General features: G+C 35.9%; 1 protein-coding gene across 1 annotated transcript in view; it reads right to left on the reverse strand.

Moving 5' to 3' along the window:
* DPYD (dihydropyrimidine dehydrogenase) overlaps nucleotides 1-26,592 on the reverse strand; it is a 1,024,364-nt gene that overhangs the window by 262,288 nt on the left and 735,484 nt on the right. Inside the window, exon 17 of the mRNA XM_027868249.1 lies at nucleotides 298-418. Within this exon, the coding sequence (XP_027724050.1) occupies nucleotides 298-418 (121 nt within the window). The remainder of the gene's footprint in view (nucleotides 1-297; nucleotides 419-26,592) is intronic.

Genomic DNA, 26,592 nt, shown 5'->3' on the forward strand with positions numbered 1-26,592 from the left:
GCACCTGTCTTTGTTCCCAGACCCAAATAAAGGTGCATTGACTAGTTGTTTCATACTTTTCTAATCAAATAAAGTACCAGTCCTAAATTTTTGTGAGATCTATTCTTCATTTTAAGGCCCAACTTAAAGTACTGATACACTTCTAATCAATCATGTTCTTTGACTTTATTAGAAAAAAGATAAACATTTTGAAAATATCTGATGATTTGACCTACACACATTAGTTCAGAAATTGTTTTCAGTACAATTAACAAGGAAATTTGTTTAAGATACATATCTGGGTAACTTGTTTCTTACCTTCCTGGGCAGCACTTGCAATTCTCACAATATCAGTGATATTTGGGGTCAATTTGGCAAAGAAAGGAATCCGAACAGCCTGTCTAATCCAGCGACAGATGTTCCGCACTATATCTGGATCCTGTTCAAATAGGTCAGATAAGTAGAGTACATAATTAAAATACAGTGATCGAAAGGGGGATCAGAACAACAGGAACACTGGGGAAGTCTAAGGTTAATTCAACTTGACAATACACTACAGTCAGTATTTTTTCCTGAAATCCTTCTTCAGAATTGCACCTGAACTCATTGGTTAATGAAGGTTAACACACTTCAATTGAACTGCAAATTCATCACCTAAAGGAAATGCTGAAAATAAAATTATGAAGAACTCAAGAAAGATAAAAGTTCTAACTTCCATTTGTCCAGTCACAGGAACAAAACCCTATCTTAAGGCATTAGGAATTTCAGAATCGATTGTCGAATTTTCCAACAACGCATTACTAAAAGCCTTAGTGAAAATCTTTTAAACTACTATTTGCCCCAAGATGAAAAATCATAAGAAGAAATTCCATTAGGATTTTTTCTTCCTTTTGAGTCATGTTGAGATAAATTTCAAATAAAAGACATAAATGACTATATAATCAAGCTACGCAAAGTCTTCCCTACTTTGAAATGTGAAATGATCCAGTCTTGGGATATACATGAGCCAAGCAGCACCTCAAGCTTATTTTTTAAAATGTCATTGTGATCATGGCAGCATTTTTCAGCACTCACCTCCTTGTAAGAATTGATCGAGATGACAAAAATGAAATGAAATATCAAATGCATGTTTTTAAAAGCTACGATAGACATTTTCATGCTTTCTGTTTCCTGTGATTTTTTTTTTCAGGCTTTTACTTCCCTCATGGGATAAGTATCATTTAGAGGGCAATCAGCTATCCCTGCCATTGAAAACAACTTAGCTGCAGTCATGTTCTTTGATTTCATCACACACAATAGTTCTTTTTTTCATTACTTTTAGTTCAAAATGTATTCTGACAGCTACTGATAATGCACTTTGGTAAATTACCTTAAAATATGCAATAGCAATTCATTATTGAACTTAGCAAGCAATATTATCTTAGCAAGTTAAAATGTTTTCTGAATAAGAACACCAGAATATATATGTGAAAGTGTGTGAATGTGTGTATGTGTGTGTATGTATCCTATAAAGTAGAAGGAAAGTGTATCATTTACAATTATTTTTTTTCTTACTAGAAAAGTTGTTCTTTATATCTCCTTAATTTTTTCAGGTTATTTTAAGTCCAGAATTTTATATTATAACATTTTTTTAAAAGGTCTTTTTGCTTAGAGTTAACAGTCTCTGATCTGTTATCATGAATGACTCAAAGTTGTGCCAATGTACACATAGCTGCAGCAATGGTGTAAAGTTCTGTGGACTGCAATCTTCTCAGTTTAGCAATGCTTAAAATTGTAACGGGAAATCTTTGGCTAGGCTTGTTCCCTTTTCAGAACATTAATTTCTTCATTAAACATAAATATTAAAAAGCACTATACGGAATGGCTCTAACAGGGCATACTGTGCATTATGAATAGTAAAATCCTGAGACTTAGCTGTACAAATTCTAACTCATAAAAATGGAGATCTGCCCCTGCCCATGCAATGTTCATGAAATATTTATAACTGCTGCATTGGCATTATGAAGGCAGTTGCATCTTTGTGACTTTCATTTTTTTTTAGTTATGAATTTCCATGGGACTTAGCCTAGAAATGACAGCAACCCTAGAAGATATGAATTGCACGTCCTTTGTGAAAGCTCTCTTTAAGAAAGACTTTGACAATAATTTAAAGATCGCTTGCATTGTATAATACATGGAAGGTGGCCTGATAAGAATTACCATAACAAAGTAAAAATATTCTTTAGCTCCAATAGAGTAAGTGCTAATCATCTGGTAGGCTTGCAAGTGGCTCTCCATATTATGGATCCTGCTGTATTTTGAATTTACTTTAGACAATGGTCAGATCTATTGTAGTCCTTTCTAAATAACAGTTCCTTTTGCTCAGTAGTGCACATTTTGAGATGCATTCCAAATTTTCTTCCCCTGATCCTTTGTTTTTCATCATTTACCTGATTCTTCTATTTATAGGTACTATAATTTTATCTTCCCTCCTGATACAATGGGAACGTTGACAGTGTTCAGGTTTGTTCTCTTTTTGATAGTCTGCCAAGTCAGCTGCTGACTAATCATCATGCCTAGCTGAAATACAAATTTGAATACCCCAGAATTAAAAAAAAATTACCACTGACAAAATGAAATTTTTGAAAATTGATGGCAAATCTCTCAACATACTAAAGGGGTGTGTGTGTGTGTGTGTGTGTGTGTGTTTATTGTTTGTATACAAGAAGATATAACATCGTCAGTAATGGATTAAGGCTTATAACATGTTAAGATGATCTGGATGACTTTGGGGAATTAAAGGATTGATGGCAGCTCTTCACACTAGGCTTCTCATGCACTGGATATAATTCCTCAAGATCTAATAACATGATTTCTGATATTTCTGCATCTTGACCTCTCTTTATAGCAGAAATATTATGTGGATCTACCCATAACTAATTATCTCATAGCAAGGAGTGGCTATTAGACAACTTTCCATTCCCAATAAAGTTCCAGCATGGGAAACAAAGTGAGTTGCTATTACAATTTAGCTATTCTTGAGACTACAGCATTGTTAAAATTCACTTTAATTCAACAAGCCTTTATTAAGTACCTATTGTAAAACAGTCACCATACTGCATGCTAAGAATACATAGAAATGAAATAGTTCTTTTGCCTACTTTAAGGAATGTATGTTCTACTATGGGGAAATGACATCTATTTAGATAAGGCAATATGAATCTAGATTGTGTGTATACATACACATATGCACATATAAGTGTGTATACTCATGCTATGCATACAGTAATTTTGATTTGGAGACATGATGACAATTGAGGGAATCAGGAAAGCCCCTTGTAGAAGGTGACTCTTAAGCAAACCTTTATTATTTTTTTAAAGCTCCACAAAACTAGACTGTTTGCTACTTATTTAAGGCATATTTTCTGATTCTTTTGCCTTCTATGCTTATAAGAAGAGAGACAAAATTTACCTCCTACACATGATATATAAATATATCTCTATGTGAATATCCATATCTATATATGTGTTTATATGTTTACATTTATATACGTGTAATACATGTAGTATATGTATATAGTGTATGTGTACTTAGTATATGGGCAGCTAAGTGGCTCACTAGATAGAGTGCCGGGCTTGAAGTCAGGAAGACTCATCTTCCTGAATTCAAATCCAGCCCCAGGCACTTACTAGTTGTAGGACCCTGGGAAAGTTACTTAACCCTGTTTGCCTCAGTTTCCTCATCTGTAAAATGAGCTGAAGAAAGAAATGGGAAATCACTCTAGCATCTTTGCCAAAAAAAAATTGGGTCACAAAGAATTGGATATGACTGAAAAATGATTGAACAACAAAATATAGTATATATGTATATACTATGTGTATGGGTGTATATGTATATTACGTATATATGTATATGTGTGTACACACATAAAATTACACATAGTTGTTACTGACTATTAGTGCCAGACTGATATGACTAGTCCATGAGACAGCAGAAGTGTCCATCTGCTCAGACCTGGTCCTAGGTCTAGATAGCTTTGTGAGTATCTGTATCTTATAAGATGAAAGGCTGCCCAAAGGCCTCCTTGATCAAAACAATCTCCCTCATCTTTGTCATCTGGCCACAACACCTGAGACTATGGTATCACATTTAGGTGAAGATATTTAAGTCATCTCTTTCAATATAAGTATTCTGAATTTTAGAACACTAAACCAAAAGCTGCTATTAATACCTTAGCACTTATTTGATTAGCTGTCTAATTTTCCAGAAAGACTTTAAAGGACTAAGGAAAAAATAAGTGACTTTGGATAGAAGGGACTTGATGAGATCCAGTGGGTACCAGAGGGGAATAGCTAAGGAACACTAGGTGAGCACTAGATAAGGGAAAAGTGGCAAAAGGAAATGAGTAAGTACTGAAAATAGTTAATGATCAGCAAAGACTGTTTTCTATCTTTCACCAAGGTCAGCCTTCTTCATTTCCTAATAAAAAATATGTTCAGAGATCTTCCACTATTAGGGATTGCTATGTGAAAAAAAAAACATCAGCAATGTTGACTAATTTATTTCTGGCTTGCTGTAGTCATAAAATAGCTCATATTTATATAGCTATTTATTGATAACAAAACACTTTATCACAAAAACTTTGCAAAACAATTCTTCCCACTTCACATATTGAGGAACTGCGTCTCAAAGAGGTTAAACGATTACCCAGTGTCACATAATTACCTAACCTAGCTTCTTTTAAGTCTGGTATGTTTGTACCACTAGGCTGTTTTTTTTTAATGGGTTCCAGAATTTTTTGGTGTGACTCATATGATCTATCTATAGATATACCCTGAGGTGGTACTGCCAGCAATGCATTTACATGTCTTTGAGGACCTTTTGATGAGTGGCATCCTTTGTTACCCTAGACTTTGAGTTCCTACTAGTGACCCAAATGTGGGCATAGAATCTCACTTGTATTACAGATTATGCAAAGGTGTATTCAAGAATGAGTTAGATGTGGCCATGAAACTTTTTTGATGAGCCATATTACAAATTAAACTTTGAAGGATTCAAAGGATTCTTTGTCAGGATTTGCTGGCCTTTTTTTTCCCCCAGTATATCTTTTAAGGTGTCTTCTAAGGATGCTGGAAATTCAATGAAGTCACTGAAAACAATCTCTCTGCATGAAAATAATCAAAAAGTACTCTTTACTAAGGAATGCCAGAGCTATTAATTCATACAATGTCCCTGCAAAGTGCTGACCATGTTTTATTATGCCCATTTCTCTGATGGAGGAAAATGGTGTACTGAGCACAAATGTAATTTACATAAGATGATGCCTGAAATGGTAGTGATATGAAGTAATTTCAGTTCATTAATTTTCAGTCTAATTTTCATCTGTTATATCATGATCTTCCTTCACAAAATTAATCCTAATGTAGGATTTAGTCACTGCTTATGAATTGTAGGCATAGAATAATTCTAAAGGTAGTGCTATATAGTGGATAGAGAAGTGGCTCCAGAACAAGGAACATCTGACTTCTAGTCTCACTTCTGACACATGTTGGCCATATGATGCAATGTCTTGCTTTTCTTGCCAACTGTCTAAAACTATTATGTTGAAGAGAAGGTGATATCCTGTATTGGTAGAAGAAGAGCCTCACCAGGAAACTCCTTATACCAATGATATCATAGGTCTGGTCCTTTTCCTTAGGTAAGAGATAGCCTAATGAATTTCAGCTGCAACTACATATACTTGCTCATTTTTGCCAGTAATGTTCCTTATGAAAAAATGGACATTTATATAGTTCTTTAAATGTTACAATGTACTTTATTAACAGAATTTCATTTGAATTTTATATCATTCCTATTCAATATCATCATCATCATCATCATCAACATCTTCATTTTAAAAATGAGAAAAGAAAAGCCCAGAACAGTTGAGTGATTTGCCCATGGCAACATAGCTCATAAAGGAGAAAGGCAGGATTTGAAATACTTTCTGCTTAGGCCCAACTCCTAGCAATCTATCCACTAGGACATATTCTGCCTTTCATTAATATAAGTTGGTTGGTTGGTTGTTGTCCTTCGTTTTGGAAGAGGACCAACATGACATCCCTATGTTAGAGTCAAAGTACAGTGTGCCTGACCGTGGCTGATCGGACTACTATGAGCTCAGAAGGCTCTACCACAAGTTGGGTACGTATAGTCCACATAGACATTTGGAGTAGAGATGTCCCTAAATCTGTTCATCTCATGTTTCTTTTGAGCTACTGCAATTCTGTTTTGCTCATAGAGCACGGTGCCTTCTTTGATGTGGGTACACCATACTGGGTGGTCCCTTGCCAGCATCTCCCATGTCACTCAATCGACCCTAGAGTTCTTCAGGGGGACCTTGACAGTGTCCTTGCATTGCTTCTTCTGACCATCATGTGAGCATTTTCCTCAAGTGAGTTTTCCAAAGAAGTCTTTTAGGCAAATCTGTGTTTGGCAATAATCTTAACAATTAAAATAAACAATTGTTAGATGACTACTGGTCCAGTCAATGACAGGTATAAAATTGTGTATTTAAATTGAAAGGCTGTGAGATAATTTGTATATATTGGTACTGAACTTAAGAGTTATAGGACCTTGAGTTTGCATCTTGGCTTTCATACTTACGTAAATTTATTTGACCTCTAAAAGCCTCAGTTTCCTCATTTGTAAATTGAGGGAGGTGAACTAGGTGACCTGTTAGATCCCTTCAAGTTTTAGATACATCTTCCTAAGAACAAGTTGACTTTTGAGGCTATTGTGATACGACAGACTTCGACATGACAAACATGACATTCTGTGGAACTCAACCTCCATTTCTAATGAAATGATGCAGGGTCACCAAATGGGTCTTATACAGCAATAAGTTAGTGCTCATTAGACTTTTTTTGGACAGTTTTGAATCTCTGGGAAATTGTTCTAACCTAACAGACTACAAATATTATGAAAGTCCATGAAGCAGTTGGTGCTGAATACGAATGTCTACATTCTGATATGACAATGAATGGTTTCGCAATCTGAATGATAATTATTCTGAAGACGAGGAAGAGGATGAACCACCTTGCTATGTCTAAAACTTAGCAAATGGCTAAAGCAGTCTGTTGCCAGTTTTCAGCTAAAAGCTGCCACAAGATGCTGCAGTCTGAGAAATAACTGGTAGCTACTGGTTGCATGATTGGCAGAATATAACACAGAGAAAGCATTGTTTATTTCAGAAAAAACCAAAGGATGCCTTGTTAATATAGCAATAAGCTTCAGACAACATAGTAAATCTTTGCATTCAGACTGAATCCTGTGTCAGTCGTTATGTTTACCCCCGCGAACAACTTCATTTTGTCCATTCTTTCATACTATGTAACAGGGTGCGATTGGATCTCCGCACTCAATAGCCCCAGACTGCTATGCTTTTTTGAGTTTTCATGTGTGCTTTTTAGAATTTTATAGTTTCTCTATTGCCTACCTTGCTGTCGGGCTATTGTCTCTCTGTTTTCAGCATTGTTAATGAGCCTGCCTGTTTCTTTTGCATTAGCTTCTATAATCTTCTATGGTCTGGGAAACTAGGTTAGCCAAATTTGCTGGAATTGTATTTAAAGAAAGAATAACTATGCTGTGAATGAGGATCTGCAGAACTTTTTATGTAGTTAAGTGGACTTCAGTGCATAGGTATGGGGACAGTTATTTCCATTGTTTGTGACCCCGCTTTTACTTACCTCTGGTCTGTGTTCTAGATGATTGAAGTTGGCAAAAACCTGACCTTAGAATAAGACAAGTGTTTTTATTTACTCTTACCCGGAGAATACTTTTTTGCAATGTTTTTTAAAAGTGTATTTATGTACTACATATATTTAATATTTTCTAACATTGTAAAAATTCCATTACAGTGGAAATATTTATTAGTGCTTAGCACAGTGCCTGACACATAGTAGGTGCTCAATATAAGTTTATCAATTGATTATTGATTGATTGATTGATACAAGTACTCTCATATTTTAACAAGCTTTATGACAGGCTAAAATACCTATATTCAAAATTAATATGCAAAGCCACTGTTCCATTACATAGTGGAATATGTATATTGCATTGATTTTTGAAAAAAATATTTAAAGCATATGTTTGCTGGGTTTTATATTAGCAAACAGCAATAAAATGAGCTTTGAGGAGTTCAATGAAAATGAATATTTCCAGGTTCCTAAACAATGGTACCTAGAAGAGGAAATGTTTCCTTTCTGTTACAACTGTATTTGAATAATATATTAGCTGCTCTTATACAAGTAGGTCCCAATTAGTGAAAATAATGAATCCTGTGAAGTAGTCATATTATTTGAATTTGCACTCATATTTCTACTAATTTGGAACCAATGACTGTATTTTACATAATTATAACTTCAAATACTGTGAATTAAAACACATGTGACTACTTTATAGCATTCATGAATTAGGTCATACTAATTAGGACCTAGCTATACATGTTTTTCTTACTGTAAGCCTGGTGATCCAGACTGTAGACTTTGGCTGGTGGCCATAGTGGAGTTCCCAACTTGAGGACAGATCCAAGTATAACTGGAGAGATCCTATGAAGATCTCAAAGGTTGGTAGAGGCAAAGTGGGTGGTCAGGAGCAAGAGGTATATTGTACATGAACAAAATGGGGAGAGGTAGAGATCAGAGTGATCGTTAGCTCATGGTAGAGATGTCAAACTATCTGAAGGTAGTGAACGAGGAGATGTCAGGAGTACTTCTGGGTCTTAGAAGTAGACAGAATCTGCAAATATCAAATGTCTAAGACAGTTATAGAGGTATTATGTAGTGTACCCTCTCTCTTTCCCTAGAGTCAGTTGGCGGTGTAGTAGATAGAACAATGAGCCTAGAGTCAGGAAGATCTGAATGTAAGTCAGTCACAGACACTAGCTGTGTGACCATGGACAAGTCATTTAACCTCTTTTTGTCTCAGTTTCCTCAACTGCAAAATGGGAATAACAGTAACACCTACCTTGAAGTGTTGTGAGAATCAAGTGCGATAATATTTCTAAAAAGCAGTACAGTATCTGACATGTAATAAATGCTATGCATATTCTCCTTCCTCTTCCTTCCCCCTTACCCCCTCCTTCAGTAGCAACTGCTATTTTATTAATAAGAGCTGATATTCACTTTATTGCTTTAAAATTTATAGAGTATTCCATGTACGTTTTCTCATTTTATTCTCACAGTCATCTTGTAAGGTAGGTAATAGGGGTATTATCCCCATTTTACAGATAAGGAAAGGAAGGCTTAATGACTTGCCAGTGGTAAAATATCTAGTAAGTATCGGGGTGGTGGTATGATATGAATCTGGCTCTCTTATGACTCCAGGTCTGGGACTCCAGCCATTACACCACCCTGCTTCTCATCAGAGGGAACCAGCAACTCTATCCTGGCCAGAATCCCACTTACCAAGAGCTTTCCAGTATCCACAGAAGCAATTCTTAAAAGAAAAAAAAATGCTGCTTCCCCCATCATCAATGTAACACTATAAACAACATGTCTAAGTTAAGAAAATTTAACAGTATATATTCAAATTCAGTCATTATACAAATCAAACAACATCATTTTAAAATAGATTGACAAGGTCTTGTGAAGTCATCAGTATTCAGTATTTTTCACTAAATATTTGTTACATCTCCATCAAGAAGGCAAGGTTAGCAGTGGTTGATTTGCTGAGACAGAGAAAGAGTTCCATTATGTAGAACTGGATGTTTTGATGTGAGTTGTTAAAATAGGATATTGCATGGGTGATAGAAACATTTCAAAGTGTAGAGCCAATGTCTCATTATTTTGAGCAAAATTTTAAACAGGATTCCACTGCAATGAACATACTCTTAAATTTATTTGTAACTAATTTAAATCATCACTTATTCACTTATGTGATTTCATTTTACCATCCTGTGTTAAGAAGGGGGCACATTTCTATCTTCATCCAAGAACCTAATCAATGCCCACTGTAAAACATGCATCCATCATAATACATAGATATTAGAGCATTTCTAAATATTTAACACTGAAGCAACACAATTAAAGTATCTCCTATGACTTCTATTAGGTCTGTGGTTTTAAACAGGGATGCCCCTGACTTTTTCTAATACATGAAAGTTATTTCTCTGGGAATCCAGATGGTAATATTGCCCACCATGCTGAAAGGGTACAAACCATAGCTCCCTGCCAATTATAATAGGGCTATGTGGTGCAATTTTTTTAATTCCCTGGAAAATCTTAATATATGGAGAAACTCAGCTCCAGGCTGCACACATGCTTTCTGATACCACCAGAAGGTATTCAAAATTGCAGGCCAGCTGAGCCAAACTGAACCCCAGCAGGTTTCCAAATCATGGCTAGGAACACACTGAAAAGATTTTAGTGGGTAATGAAGTGCAGGAGTCTGTTTGCACTACTGTTTATGGATTCATTGTAGATAAGGACAAGTGAGCGTTTAAGTATATAATAAGAAGTTTTGGTTTTTTTCTGAACTGACTTCAGGCAGTTTGGTATTTGTTTTCTTAATGCACAGTATTAGTGTAAACAGTGTTACCATTGACTTTTTTTTATACATCTGTTGCTGTATTTACTCAGCCTATGATGTTGAGTGTTAGAAAGGGGGGGGGGGGGGAAAGTATCTTTATAATCCCTTACCAGTGTGAATGATTAACACAACGCAGGGAGGAGACCAAGTTTAAAACAGCTTTCTGCCCTGGAGCACCCACTATGCTGTTACATTAAGGATGAAGAGAGTCTGGGGAAGTTACGCCTCTGTCCTGGGAATCTTATGAAATATAAGTAAGAAGGAATTATAGCTGAAGCAATTTTAAATAACGTAATGTAGAAAACTTCAAATCCCCTGGCAACGAATGGTTTCAACTGGGGGGAACTCATCCATAACAAGTTGCTATAGGTCCTTAAGCAACTTCTCCCTCCTGCTGCTGCAGGAATTGGAAAGAAACATCTAGCTGCATTTCCAGCTCCATGGACTAATTTTCCTCTCTTACCCAAAGAAGATCCGAAGATGCTAAAAATCTTTTGTTCCAAGGAATAAGAGTTCAGATGAAATGATGTTTGAAAAGAGGTTGCATATGACATTTAAGAATGAATTTCACAAGCCCTGATGCTGAAAGCTCATGGTCTCTTCAAGGTTTTGTACTGCACCTACCTATAAGTTCAAGAATTTGTAAAACTAACACCATTCTGAATTACTTTTTGTTGAGAATCTTGAACTATCCAAGGTACTGTTGGGTTCTACAAAGACTGTCACAGTCCTTATCCTTAAAACATTTACAACCTAATTTAAACTTCTTAGAAAAGCATACCCTTCCCCTTTTTTCTCAGCAGATTCTATAAGAATCTTCCAGAGAAATATTTCATGGATCTATGTATTGTATAACATATGTTGCATTTGATCACTTCATAAAGATTACGTCCTCTTTCAAAATTAAAGAAGTCCTTTCAAAAAGAAAATAAAAATAGAGGCAACAATGAACCTTAGCCTCAAGATCTGGGAGGTGCAGGGTTCAGATTTATTAAGACTATCCGTTTCTTCTTAAAATATGGGTCTAAGAGGAAGAGATTGGGAAGGCAGCCCAGGAGAGATGACATCTTGAGGCATTACAATTAAATTAAAATGTGATCTTTTTACCATGAATACCTGTGTGACTACCCACTCAACAAGAGTCTTTCATTTCTCCCAGTCCAACTTTATGAAAGTGCCTGAAGCCTGCATTGTTGAATAAAACAGTTGATGAAGCTTGCATGGGGAAAAAAACCTGCAACTGCTTTATATACAAAATCATATTAGTACTAAAAACAGATGGATATTTACATTTGCAATATTAAACAAATGTGAAATACGCAAGAGATGACTAATTTTAGATAGTTTAAAATTTCTGAATGTTTTACATTGAAATGAAAGTACATTTCAGTAAATTTTAAATTTACATTGTGAGTGTCCAAATGTAGCTATCTTCTAACTAATTCCACAAGCTCTTAGGTTACAGTGGACTCTGATGCTGAACAAATGGACAGAATTCAGTCTTAGTATGGAAGAACCTATTTTTTATTTCAAACCACTCTCAGGTGCTCCTAGTATGAGAGAGAGAGAGAGACAGAGAGAGAGAGAAAGAGAGAAAGAAGAGAGGAGAGGAGAGGGGAGGGGAGGGGAAGGGAGGGGAGGAGAGGGGAGGGGAGAGGAGAGAGATATATTCCTAAAAGAATACCAACAAACTACTGATCTGTGTCCCTGAAATAGAACTTGCAAAACACCTCCTGGTTCTTCACAAATATGAGATAATGAGAAATTAATGCCAATGCCTGAAAGGAAAGATGAACAGAAATGAATCAGAGACTATCAATAGCCTTCCGTTGTGCAACCTAGAAGTTTATATGATAGGTTTAAATTTTAACCAGGATAGCTGCTTTAGTGGGTAGCAAGCTAGTTCATTAATGGTATGAAGAAAAGGCATTATAAAAGAACAGAATGTAAGAGATGGAAGGGGCCTTAGAAATCATCTAGTCTAACCCCTTCTTTTTAGAAGTGAGGAAACTGAGACCCAGAAAGGTTATGTGTGCAATACGATCAGAACTTTAACCCAGCATATTTTTCATCCCATGGCAATGGAGTACAGATGGAGTAACCTTTGGAGTGAAGAAATGGATTCAATCCAGGTCTGTTATGGAGTACCTATGTTTTGTCTTCCTTATACCAATCTAACCTCTGTGCCTTCCACCTTTCACTTCTTATTATGCATCCCCAACTTCCTTGTTCCAAAATCCTCATTATTTTTTTCTTTTAACCACCCTAATACCTTCTTTTTCCCATCCAGGAAAAGTTTAATACAGAATCTGTAATTTTCCTTCCACCCCTATTCTACCTCCAATCTTTCAAACTTTTTAAGTTAAATTGACATTTATCGTTGATTGGGCTTCTGGAAAAGAAAGACCTTTGCCCTCTTTTCTGTCCTGCACAATTAAGATTATAGATCTCCCCAATTTTTTTCCTTTTTAATCTCATTGTTAGAAGGGCCTTCTCTGTATCTCCAATACAAGAAATATTTCTTCATGAAAGAAGGCAGTGAAATCCCATGGAAGAAGCTCTATATCTAAGGAGAAATGGCCCAGTTCAAATCTAGGCCCTTCCAACCATCACCTCTACATCCTAAGGTCAGTCATATCATCCCCATCACTGGAAGGCCCTCCCTGTCTATCTACCTGTACTTATTTATAAAAATCCCAGGGGACCTAGTCCTGGGTTATGGTTTCAAGAAATAGTTCCCTTTCTTAGAGAAGAGAATGTTCCATGAAAAGCCTATTCTCTTCAAATAAAATATACTGCAAGGTGTCTGAAACACTTCAGAGGTAGGTGGAAGCCTGGGTGCCTCTTCTCTATAGAGAGAACTCTACTCCCTTTTCTCCTTTACTTTTTAAAAAATTGCTTTTTGTGAGGTTCTCACATAAATTCTTTGTCTTTGTTCTCTCAGTGGCACTCAAACAAGGTGAGAATTAAAACTAAATAAAGAAAAAAAAGTCAGCAGCCATGCCTAGCTCAAACTCCATGCTCAATTGATTTAAATGCATAGTTTTTGTTTTTGGGGTTTTTTTTGCTATAAGAACTTTTAAATATGTCATAAGTTTCTTTACTTTGATGAGTTTACATGTTGAATGTCCTACTCATCTCTAGATGAGATCTTCCAGAAGGAAGAACTCAAATCTGTGCCTTGCCCCCCTCCCCATCAAAACATGCAAATTCATGTTTTGTTTTTTTAAGTGACAGTTGAGCTCATTTTTGCAGAACATGTTATTTTATAAAACAAATTGATTTATTATATTTTACTTTTAAAATATCATATTCTAATCTTCAATTTCTCATAACAAAGAAGTGGTCATGCATGATTTACAATGGTTTTCCTTGGTATGTAAGAGATGTATTCTTTTCTGCTTTTAAGATTTGTTATATAATGTTGAACTTCAGAAACCTGACCATGATGTTCTTTGGTACTCTTTCCAGTATTCTATTTATCTGTTTTTTGCCACATTTCCCCAATACTTCTGGGAAATTTTCTAATCATTTTCAAAGTATTATATCTAGTTTCTTCTATTTCATTGAGTTTTATGGAAAATTTATGATTCTCAGATGATATATGCACACTCTATCATCAAGGACAATTGCCTTGGCTTATAGAAATCGTAAGTGTTTTCCCATACTTACTGTCTTTGGATTTTCAATGAATCAATAATTTAATAAATAATCATTAAGCACTTATGTGACAGGCACTGTGCTAAGAGGATTTAAAAAAAAGCAAAAGACAGTTATTGTCCTCAGAGACCCCTCACAATCTATTAGGGGAGACGACATGCAAACAAATGCATACAAACAAGCTATGCACAGGATAAATAGGAAATTATTAACAGAGGGAGGGTACTAGAATTAAGAGGGATTAGGAAAGAGTTTTCTGTAAAGATGGGGTTTTAGTTGGGACTTAAAGGAAGCCAGGGAAGTCAGCAGACAAAAGTGAAGAGGGAAAATGTTCTAGGCATGAGGGAAAGCTAGAGAAAATATCTGGAGCAAGAGATGGAGTGTCCTGTTTGTGGAAAGAGTATGTGGTAGGAAAAAAGATGTAAAAAGATAGTAGGAGGGAGATAAGTGAGGAGTTTTGAATGCCAGACAGAGGATTTTGTATTTGAACCTGAAGACAAAAGGGAACCATTGGAGTCTATCCAGTAAGGGAGTAACATGGACCTGTGTTTAAAGAGAAGCACTTTGGTGGCCAAATGGGTGATGGACTGGAGTGGGAAGAGATGTGAGGCAGGAAGACCCAATAGCAGGCTATTACAACAGGCTAAGCATGAGGTGATCAGGGTGACTGGTGGCTGTGTCAGAGGAGACAAGAGGGAGCATTTGAAAGATGTTGCAAAGGTGAAATCGGCAGGCCTTGGCAACAGTTTGGATATTGTGAGAGATAGTGAGGAATTGAGGATGATTCTTAATTTGTAAGTTTTGGAGACTGGGTGGATAGTATTGCTATCTATTGTAATTAGAAAGGTAGGAGGTGATTTTGTTCTGACATTCTTGTCTCTATACTTAAATTTGTGAGCTTCCAATTTTCCATTTTCTCTTCTATAGAATAAGATCATAAGACCATTGATTTAGATCCAGAAGTCACTTCATACATCATTTAGTCCAACACCTTCATTTTACGAGTTAGGAAACTGAGACCAGAGAGGTTAAGTGACTTGTGAAAGGACATCCAAGTGGCAAAAAGCAAAACCAAGATTGGAATTCAAATCTTCCAAGTTGGTCTGTATTCATTTGTTCAATTTGGTATGCCAAAGTGCAAAGCACAGTTGATCCTTAATAGTTTCTGAAACTGCAATATTCTTGGAAATCTCATACTTTTTAAGTTTGTATGTAAAGGGGCTGACCTTCTATTACAATAGGCTCTAATGAACACAATGATAAGAGCCTCTAAATGGCTGTAGAACAAAGTATTTTAAAATTTTTTCCCTATATTTAGTTTTTGAACCTGTTTGTCACTGTACTCCAACTCAAGGCAAGATTTTGTTTTTAAACCTATGTTTTTGATATTCTGTCCACATCATTAAAATACTCTTAAACTGGAAATATAATTAAGAGAAATTTATATATGTATGTATATATAATCTCTCTATATATGCACATAGAAATATGTACCCATAGTACATATGCATATATACAACATATATGCTCCCTTCCTGGAATGCTCTTTCTCCTCACCCCCAACTATTGCATATATTCTTGTACATGAATGTAATCATGTATAAATGTTTTCACACATACATGGATTCATGTATGTACATGTGTGTACATATACCAGGGACAACTGGGTGATGTGGCAGATAGAGTGTTGGGTCTGGAATTATCAATACCTGAATTCAAATCTGGCTTCAGACGCTTACTAGCTGTGTGACCTTAAGCAAGTCACTTAACCTTGTTTGCCTCAGTTTCCTCATCTGTAAAATGAGCTGGAGAAGAAAATGGAAAACCACTCCAATATCTTTGTCAAGAAAACCCCAAACAGAGTCATGAAGGGTGATATACAACTGAAACAACTGAACAACAACAAATACATGTATAAAGGTATGTTTTATGTGTGTTTAAATTATATGTATGTATGTATATTATAAACATGAAGTTACTCTAAAATATAAAAAATCAAATTTTTGGCTAACTATATTTGAAATTGGATGAATATAATATAGTCATTGAAACTTACAATTTCGGCAGCTTGTAAAATGCAGGAATGCATTTAATGTAATTAATATTATTTTCATTTTTCATCTCATTTATTTATAATTTTGTTTATCATGCACCTGCTATAACAGATGCTGGGGATCTGAGATAAAAATGAAACCAATTCCTACTGTCAAGTAGTTTATGTTATACTGAGGGTTGATCAGGTGACACAGCAAACAACGTGTGCACAGAGAAGTAAATATCGAATATAGAAAAAGGAATTAGAGAGTGAATTCCAAGGGAATTGGAGCAAGAAGTTCTAGCAACCTAGTGGATCAAGAAAAGCCTCTAGTGGCAGGTGCCACTTGATTTGGACCTGGAATGGAACTAGTAATTACAAGAAGCACTGATGAAGAGAAAGGTCATTCCAAGCATGAGGCACAATCTAAGCAAAGAAACAGGGATGGAAGATGAAATACCATCTATGGTAAGGGTAACAGACAAACTTAGTTGGAAGATAAAAGTGTATGAAGGGAGCAATGTGAAATCAGCCTAGAAAGACATATTGCAGTCAGATGGACAAGTTTTTAAATATCAAACAGAGGAGTTTGTATTTTATCCTAGATCAGGGTTTTAATCCATAGGTCATAGAACCCTAAGGGGGTAGATTTCATGGGCATCTGTAAAACTGGATGGGAAAAATTACATCTTTATTTTCACTAACCTCTAACTCAAATTTAGCACTCCTTTAAATTATCAATAAAGACAACAGATATTAGTCTGAGAAGAGGTCCATAGGCTTCACTAGACTGCCAAAAGGATCCATGAAACAAAAGAGAAAAAACAAAAGGTTAAGAACCTCTGTCTTAGATACAATAGGTAGGCATTGAAGCCTGAAGCTTCTAAAATAGAGGGGAGTGACATGGGAGTGACAAAGACTGACCCATGCTTTAAGGAGATCAATTTGACTGCTTTTTAAATGGGAGAAGATTGAGGATTATGACAGGGAGACCAAGCAGGGGGCCATTGAAGACTAGAGTTGATGAGGGACTAAAATAGGATGGTGGCCATGGGAAGAGACGGAAGGAAGCAGATGTGAAATATGTTGTGGAAATAAAATTGGGAAGACTTAACAATTGATTGTATGTGTGTCTCGATCAAAGGAGAATGAAGAGTTGAGAATGATCCCGATGCTGAAAAGTTGGGTGGTTTGAAGGATAATGATGACCTTGACAAAAATAGGAATGTTAGTAAGAGGGGTGGGCTTTGTGGGAAAGTCTTTAGTTCTATTAGTACCTATAAATCTATGGGTAACCAAGGTAGAGATATTCAGCAAGTACTTTGTAGAGCAGAAAGTGAGCTCAGGAAAGAGATAATCCTTATGAGTTTAACAGGTAGACAGCAGGTCCAAACCCAGGGTACCAAAGTTTTCTGTAAAGCCAGTTCTAACATTGAACCAAATCATTTGAAATGTGACTGGACCAGTAAAAAAGGAATTGTCATTTCCCATTTTCCAGTGTTTCACTGTGGATATTATCTCAAAATTAAATCTTTCTGTTTGTTGACCTATACTTTACTTCTCCTTATCTCAACTTGCTCCTAATCTGCCTGGGGCCTCCTATACCACTGGAAGAAGGCCAGGGGAAAAGGAAAAAGTAGCTTCACCTGATGCTACTTAAAACACACAAACACACACACACACACACACACAAACAAACACATGACAAACACAAAAACTTGGGATTGAATATCATTCCTAGGTGTTTTCACTCTATTTTTTACTCTTTCTCACTCTGAGATATTATAAATCATATGATCACTGTTCTTAAGATTTTCTTGCCCTCACCTCAGGTTTCCTCTTTAAAAAAACAATATTTTTGTATTCTTAATTGTAAATTCTCTCCCTCACTCCATTGGTTTCCTCTTTACACACTTAATGACTTTGGCTACTTATGGACAATTTCAACTTCCTTGTATGGCACATTGCATGTTAGGGTCCAAATGTGGTGGTTCCCTTGTTATTGATGATTAAATAGATTGTTACACAAATGCTGGCATATTCATTCCATTTTTCAATTTAATGTTTTCCTGCTGGTTTCATTTTTGATTGCTTTTGAGGTGATCTGACTCCTTTGTATCTCAGATGAAGCTTTATGTAGACTTGTTTTTGCTTCCATTGGATGGTGTTAGCTTACAAGATGAAATTCCTCACAATTTTTTGCCATCCTCCTACATAGTGTTTTACACATGAATTTGTATCCTAAACTGCTATTGCCTTTGCCTGCCATGTCTCTCTGACACATTTATATATTTGCTGCCTATGGAGGTTTGGGATTCTTTTGGCCTCCTCATTGTGGTCACTGATTTATATGAGTTAAACTTTTGCAGGAAATGATGATATATATATGTATATATATACACACACACATATACATATATATATATATATACACACATATTTTATTTTGCCTTCTTCCATTTCCCATCTTGTTGGATTGACAATTCATTAAAATAGAAGCTGTTGACAACTTTTCAGTGTCTTTCTTTTACTTTCCTTTTTCCAGATTTGGTGTTCATTTTGACCTTTGTTCTAGCTAGCTGATGCACACAGATGCTTCTGATATGACTCCCACAATGGTAGAAGTCATTTCCTGTCTATTATTTGTTCATCACAGCTATGATTTATTTGATTCTAAGTCTTTGGTCATGGATACAACCCCCAATTATAACACTAGTCCCATGAAAAAAATTTAACATTTTACTGTCATCTGTTTTATGATGTAGTTTTTAGGAATAAACTATGACAAAAAAACCCAGCAACTATGTCTTAGAAATAAAAAAAGACATGGTTTCTTTCTCTTATTTCTTATTGGTTTTTTTTAGGGTCTAAATGCAGTGATCAAGGGAATTTTTTTCTGGACAGCTACTTTATGTGAAAGTTTCCTATTCATTAATTTGTACTTAATGTTTTGTGGCTTTTTTTCCCCAGGTAGGCAAATGGAGGACCAATTCCTTGATTCATATATAAATATAAAGTGTAAACTTCCTTGCTTGCTACTTCAGAGAACCAGACTAGACTTTTTGGGTAGATGGTCAGCAAAAAAAGATTTTTTTAAAAGTTCTGTCCTATATTAAAAGATTTACTATCAATAATTAAAGTTTTACTGTAGTTTATATTAAAGTTTTACTGTAATTATATGTATGAAAATGCAAATCCAAACTTCTTAGCCAAACATTTGAAACTCTTCACAATCTGTCACTAGCCTCACTTTCCAGTTTTAAATCATGTTATTTCCCTCCACTATTGCATGTTTCACAGTCAAATGACCATCCTTGGTATCTGCTTTGCATTGTCTTGGTTCTACACATTGGCCCAAGCTACTCTCTTTTCCTAGAATGTTTCATTCTGTGAAACTTTCCTGATCCTTCCCATTTGGTAGTGACCCTTGGAGGACACATTTCTCTTGCATTCTCTTTATCATGAGTCATTTTGTAGTATAACTAACTGTGTTATATGTCATTTCCCCATTAGACCTTGTGTGTACCTAGCATGGTGATCTGTACCAGATTATGACTTTTATTCTCTTAAGTTCTAAGATTCTATGAAGAGAAACCATTAATGAGATTTAAAAAAAAAATTAGGCATGAGCCATCTGAACAGTTAAGTGTGTTAATAAGAAAGGCAAACACACGTAACTAAAGATAGCATGGGATAGCAGGTAAAGGGAAGGCTCAGAGTTCTGCCTCAGACACACATACAAGCTGGGTGATTAGAGCAAAGTCATTTAAACTCTCGTTCCCCTGCAAACTCTTTAAAGCTAGAAGCTACAGATATGATACCAATCTGCAGTGATGGAAGGAGTTTCCCACTCCAGGAGTTCCCTAAACCATTGCAATCACAGATCTGGACAAAATTTAACATAAGCAATAAACCAATAATTCATTAACTCACATTTCCATGGTACTGGAAGGCTTACAAATATTTTCTTCAGAGAGTAATATGGATAATTTGAGAGAAAAGAAACATAGGTAAAAGAAGAGTCAGCTGTCATTATTGGTGAGCAGCAGTGAAAAGTACTTTAGATGGTGGAAAAACACTTCAATACTGCCATAACATATAGAAGTACTGATCTAGCCTATTACCACAGTTCCTATGACTGATTCACTTCCTTTTATACATCCTCTCTGAGCTCACTCCCCTAATTCACACATACAGTCCAAGTTGGGTCCTCAAGAAAGTGACTGCCACCTCACATGCTTGGGCTAACATTGTGGATGACTACTCCCACTCCAGGGGCTTATGAGGCTCCAGCAAGTGGGTTTCTAATGAACAAATCAGTAGACCAAATTAGCTCTTATTAAAGATATTTACTTGAATGGCATTGCAAGAAGAGTAGTTACAAAATATCCTCATTTTCTCTCTCATCTCCCTACCCCTTGCAAACATCATCCATGAGAAGAAAGGGCTTAAATTTGGAAAACAATGTTAACGGGGCACGAATGATCTTTTTATTGTAACCTGCTAACTATGTAAGACTTGAATCTGTGGTTGAGGGTGGTTGTTAATGGATGATACTGGAATCCTATGAGACACTGTAAATGGGTGGCTTGATTCTTTCTTCAGGCACTGATGGTTGAGAAAACAGAAGTATTTACTTAATACAAGCAAGTTTACTTTTCCTATTGAGATTCTATTAAAGCACCAATATGAACAATAGAAATTTATTAAAAAGATATTGTGATACTTTTTGAAAATGAGTATGAAAGAAAAAAAATCAGTCATTTCAAGGTCCCTCTAATTTCCGCTTAGTTTTTGTTTCCTTTTTTTTTTTCAGGTAGGCAAACGGAGGCCATACAACCCTCTATACCAATTCCTTGATTTGTGAATGTAAAGGGTAAACTTCCTTGCTTGCTGCTTGAGAGAACCAACTTGTGCCATTAAGTTAGCATTTGACTCAGACCTTCTCTTAGGTAGATGGTCAGCAAAAAAAGGATTTTTTAAAAAAAAATTCTCAGGACAGCTAGGCGGTGCTGTGGATACAGCACTGGACCTGGAGTCAGGAGGACCTGAGTTCAAATCCGGCCTCAGATCAGACGCTTGACAGTTACTAGCTGTGTGACCTTGGGCAAGTCACTTAACTCTGCCTCACCAAAAACAAAACAATAATAAAAAAAAAAGGTCTAAGATTCCACTCTAATTTCCATTACTTTTTAAATCAAAGACTGTCTTAATCTTGGGTTGCTAAGCTAGGTTTACCAGTTTTGGCTTTAAAAGCACAGGTGAGGCATTAGATGATTCTGCTCTTCATTTACTTAACAGTATTAGCTTTGAATCAAGTAGCTAAGCATTAACTGGAATACCTAAAGTTTTTTGAAATTATAAACTGTAGTTTATTGTTACAATTACAGCAGTAAGAAGAATGATTCTGAATAATCATTGAAGCACAGAAAAGAGCAATAGTTTATATGAATCTATATAATAAAAACACAGAAAAGGCATATACAAAAACAACTCTCCATCCTCAAATCTGAAATACAGTTTCAGTAACCTCAAAAAAGAGCTAGGAAAGCTTACTCAAAAGAAAAATAATAAACATTTGTTGAATGAGTAAACTAAGTAAGCAAACTCAATAATATTAAAGTTCTTATACTGAATGGCAAGGGAAGATAAATTGATAAAAATCATTGATATTAGATCACAAAATAATTAGTTTACTCAAAAAGATGATCAGGACAGAAAAGTTAAAGCTAGTTCTCACAGAAAAACTGAAAGAGATTTTATATGGCCTTTCAACAGCAAGAAATCAATGGCAGTGACAGGATACCTACCACTGACTGAAAGGATGCTGTGATTATATGGGAGATTCCTGAATTAATGTCACAACACTGAAGCAAAATGGTTTTGAGGCAAGACAAGAAAACAAAATTAAATAATGGCACGGTGATGTATTGGAATAACAGAACAGAAGGTGACTGAAATAATCAAAGTGGTCAGTGGTAAAAAGTACCAGGTCTTGACATGTTGCTGAATTTCAAGCATAAGACACTTATTGAGCCACTTGTAAGATACTTTTGAGGTGAGTATATAAACTAGAATAAAGTCTCAAATAATTTATTTTTTTCAAGACATGACATTACATCAAATCTATATATAGCAAGTGCTTGTTTCTTATCCTTTAAGTCAAACCTATATGCTATAAACTTATTCCAGTGAACAGCCTAGGGTAGTTTTCATAACCTGCCTAGGCTGCCCAGGACTAAGTGGGGGAGAACAAGAATCAAATGGAAAGAATATGGGAAGAAATTTCCAAACCCTAACCAGACTCAGTGGGAGGTATTGATCAAGTAGGAAGTATACCCCTGGGGCAATGGGGGAGGGAAAAAAGTTGAATATGAAGACCAGTGAGCTTGACATCATTCCTGGGAAAATTCTAGGATGTTATTCCAAAATGGAGGACAACAGAATTATAGAACACTTATAATAGAGAGTAGACTACTTATTGAAAATAGCTCAATTAAAGGTCAATGCATCAGGACACAGGAGTGGAACAGTTGCCAAGTGGCAAGGAGGTAGAACTGCCAGTCTTTCTCTCTTGTTGGGGCCTGCCCAAGAGAGTTCAAGGGATTGTATAGGACCCTGTAGAGTGTCTCTCATTAGAAGGGGGAAGGAGAATCTCTTTATACTTAATTGATTTTGATTCAAGTACGTTTCATCTTCTTTATTGTTTACGTAAAACTATTCTATGTTTTGAAGCCTTGTGAGATCAGATGTTTATAAGGGGAGCTGGTCACCACTTTAGGTGGAGGGCTAAATACTGAAGTGCTCAGGTTTCACTTGAATTGCTAGCAACAAGCCAGAAAAATTAAAGCTACCCAAAGTGTACCTGGGTCTTTTGTGTAAGGATGGACCCACACAAAAATTGACACATACAAGTGCCAACCTGTAACATGCCTATTCCCAAATCAATGAAACTTGCTTTGATAACGTGATAAAGTTTTGATAAAGTTTTAACATAGTGAAAATAATATCATGACTAAAGAATTTTAAGGACAGAATGAAAACATAGAGACCAAATGTTTCAGCCCTATGACAGTTATTTTGATGATTAAGAAACCACAGCAATAACAATAGCAATGCATAGTACTCCAACACATAGTAATATCATTCCATGTTTTGTCCTTCAAATATTCTAAGAATTAGGATTGTAAATTCCTTGAGGGCAGAGATTGTCATTTGCCCTTTTTTGTATCCCCAAAGTTTAGCACAGTGTCTGGCACACAGTAGGTACATCATAAATGTTTACTGATTAAGAATTGCAAATACAATTCTAAGCTTTAAAAAATTCATTTCAACAGTTTTCATGAAGAGTCTACTCCCTACCAGTTCTGGTATGATATTTTGTCATTTTATGCAGGATCAATTACATAGACAGTTTGCAGAGCAACTTTATTGACCATTTCTTCAGATTCCTTTAAAAAACAAGAACTATATTCCTATATTTCAAGTTGGTCATCATTGGGTGGTACATTTATTTATCTGGTTATCAATGGTTTTGCTGTCCTTTTTGATGAGAACATTGGGAATCTAAGGCTTCCCACTGATTTGACTTCCAGTTTTCAATAAATTTACACAAGTTCATTTTTCCCCCTTAAAAAATCAAGATGTACTTGTTTAAGTCATTATTACAATTAAGCCTTGATAAAAATTTAATATTAGAGAAGCACAGAGCCTTAAGGGCATAGAGCTGGTTTTAAATACTTATTTTAAATTGAATTGCAGGAAGTAATATAAAAAAAAAACTGGCCATATGCAACAGACACCTTTGTATTTATATTAACTTTATTTTTCTGATGGTATGCACTATAATGAAATATAAGTTTTTTCTCAGTTCTTTGCAAGATGTTTCATAAGACTAGTGCATAAGCCAGAAATCTCTTGGAATAGCTTTATTTCTGCTATTACTGTGAATCCATGTAAACACAGAACTGAAACCTTGCCATTTTTTTTTTCACAGCTGTTTCTGCTATAATACCTGGAGTTCCACAAACTACTCTCACCACTGGGGAAAAATAATTCTCATTACTTACAGTCTCATAAAGTCCCAGAATTATAGAATTAGAAGGAACTTGAGAGATCTTGTGCAATTGCCTAATTTCACACAAGAAGAAACTGAGTCTCAGTGGTTTCATAGTTTTGTTTCCTCTAAGACCAAATGCAGGGAGAGGGACCCATTTTTCTCATAAAAAAATTCAGACGACACTTGAGTTATAAACATTCTAAAACTGAAATCACTAGGAATCACATCAAGAGAAAGTAACCTTTATTTTTCACTTCAAAATACTTAGGGAGTAATTAGTATAGGACAGATAATACTAAAAAGAAATGACATATGGTGATTTAAGATTTTCAAAGAGCTTTATATTCATTATGTCATTTAATTTTGTGCTATATACATATCAATTTTTATTATTTAAAAATAAGGGAACTGAAGCTAAGTGACTTGTCCAAGGTCACACATTTAAGTATTTAAGGCATAATTTGAAGCCAGCCCTTCTTGACCACAAACTCAGTATGCTATCGACTATATCACTCTTCCTCTCCTGCTCAGAAATAGAAAGGAAGAAGGTTGATTTTTCTGTGTAAAAAGTAGCTGGTGTTGTAGTGGATATAATTCTGAGCCTGACCTCAGGAAGACCTGAGTTCAAAATAGGCCTCTGACACTTAATAGCTGTGTGACCCATGGTAAGTCACTTCACCTCTTTCTGACTCAGTTTCTTCAACTGTAAAATGGGGTTAATAATAGCACCTATCTCCCAGGTTGTTGTGAAACTCAAATGAGATATCCATAGAGCCCTTAGCATTACACTTGGTACATAGCAGGCACTTAATAAAGGCTTGTTTCCTTCCTTCTATATCATGTGCATCATTAGAAGGTCTCAATTACTAGAATGGTTCTGCCAGGTGATGAAGGCAGAAGGTAGATAATGAATACCTGAAATTTACCTTTCTCCTAGATTGCAAAAATGATGGGTCATTTTATAACAATTTATTCAGGGTATAAACCATATGAGTTGGTCATTAAAGCATCCCAGTTTTTAATTCAATTCACCAAATACCAAATACATACAAAACACTCTGCTAAGGACCGAGGTTATAAGAGTAAAACAAGAGCCTGCTTCCAAGAAGCTTATAATATAAGAGGGGAGGTAAGACGTCATAGATATCTACAATATAAATTTGAATGTAACCCAGGTTTCAAGCCTGGATCATTTACATATGACTCATCATTGGTGAGGAGGATGTTTGATTGATGCTACTTTCCTGTGTGATGGACAGAATTAGTACAAGAGCTTAGAAGAAAAGAAGTATGCTTCTTCCTTCCTTCTTCAAGTGAGGACACAAAGGCATGGTTCCAGATATTTTCTGATTGGGAAATTGGAGAGGCAGAAAGAACAGACTTTTGGAGGAAAACATGTTAAAGAGCAAGTACCTCTCCCCCGACCCCTGCACCCTGACTTGTGCTGCCCAGTGCAGGTATGGAGGCTATTTTCCTCCTTCCGTTATGAGTAGCAATAGTTTGTTAAATCTATCTCTGTGTGACTAAATATAGTTTGAGGATGACTCTTCATTAGGACTCTCCTGCACTAAAGAAACCAAGGATTATAAGAGTTAGAGGTGGGAAGGGAAAGAATTCCATTCACAGGCACTAATACTCGGGATGGGATGGGAAAGGGATAGGAGATGGTATGTCACATCTGTGGCAGGCACTAGCTAGGCAAGGAGGCTGGAGATGGCATCTTCCAGTGAGAAACACCAAGTAGGTCAATATGGTTTGACTGTTGGGTGTCTCAAGTGGGGTAATATGAAATTATATGAAAATAATATATTTTTACTAGTACCCAATGGTTTTTTAAAAGGTTTTTAAATCACAGAGTAGTGCCTTAGGAGGATTATATTATTACTAGTACCTCCCTCCTATTGAGAATATTCAATATATCCTGTTTGTGCATAGTTCTTTGTATGTTATCTCCCCCACAAGACTGTGAGCTCCTTGAGAGTAGGGGCTGGGTTTTTTTTGTCATTATCTGTATCCCCAGCACTTAGCACAGTGCCTGGCACAAAGTAGGAATTTAATAAATGCTTGTTAACTGGCTGGTGAATGGCCAACTGACATGTAAAGTGACGAATGGCTTGTAAAGGGCGGGGAGGAGGTGGAATGGGTGGGAGTTGAGACCAGACTTAGATAGATAAGTTAGAAAGCTAATCCAATGGTTGAGGGAAGAGGAAATAAGGCTGGATCTAAACGATGTTGTTGAGAAAGAATAAACAATAAATGAATGTGTTTGGAAGAAAGTGTTGAATGAGAAGTAAGGGATCAGAGTTGACT

The sequence above is a fragment of the Vombatus ursinus genome, unplaced genomic scaffold (genome assembly GCF_900497805.2).
Source record: "Vombatus ursinus unplaced genomic scaffold, bare-nosed wombat genome assembly UNPS02014787.1, whole genome shotgun sequence".
Classification (NCBI taxonomy): Eukaryota; Metazoa; Chordata; class Mammalia; order Diprotodontia; family Vombatidae; genus Vombatus; species Vombatus ursinus.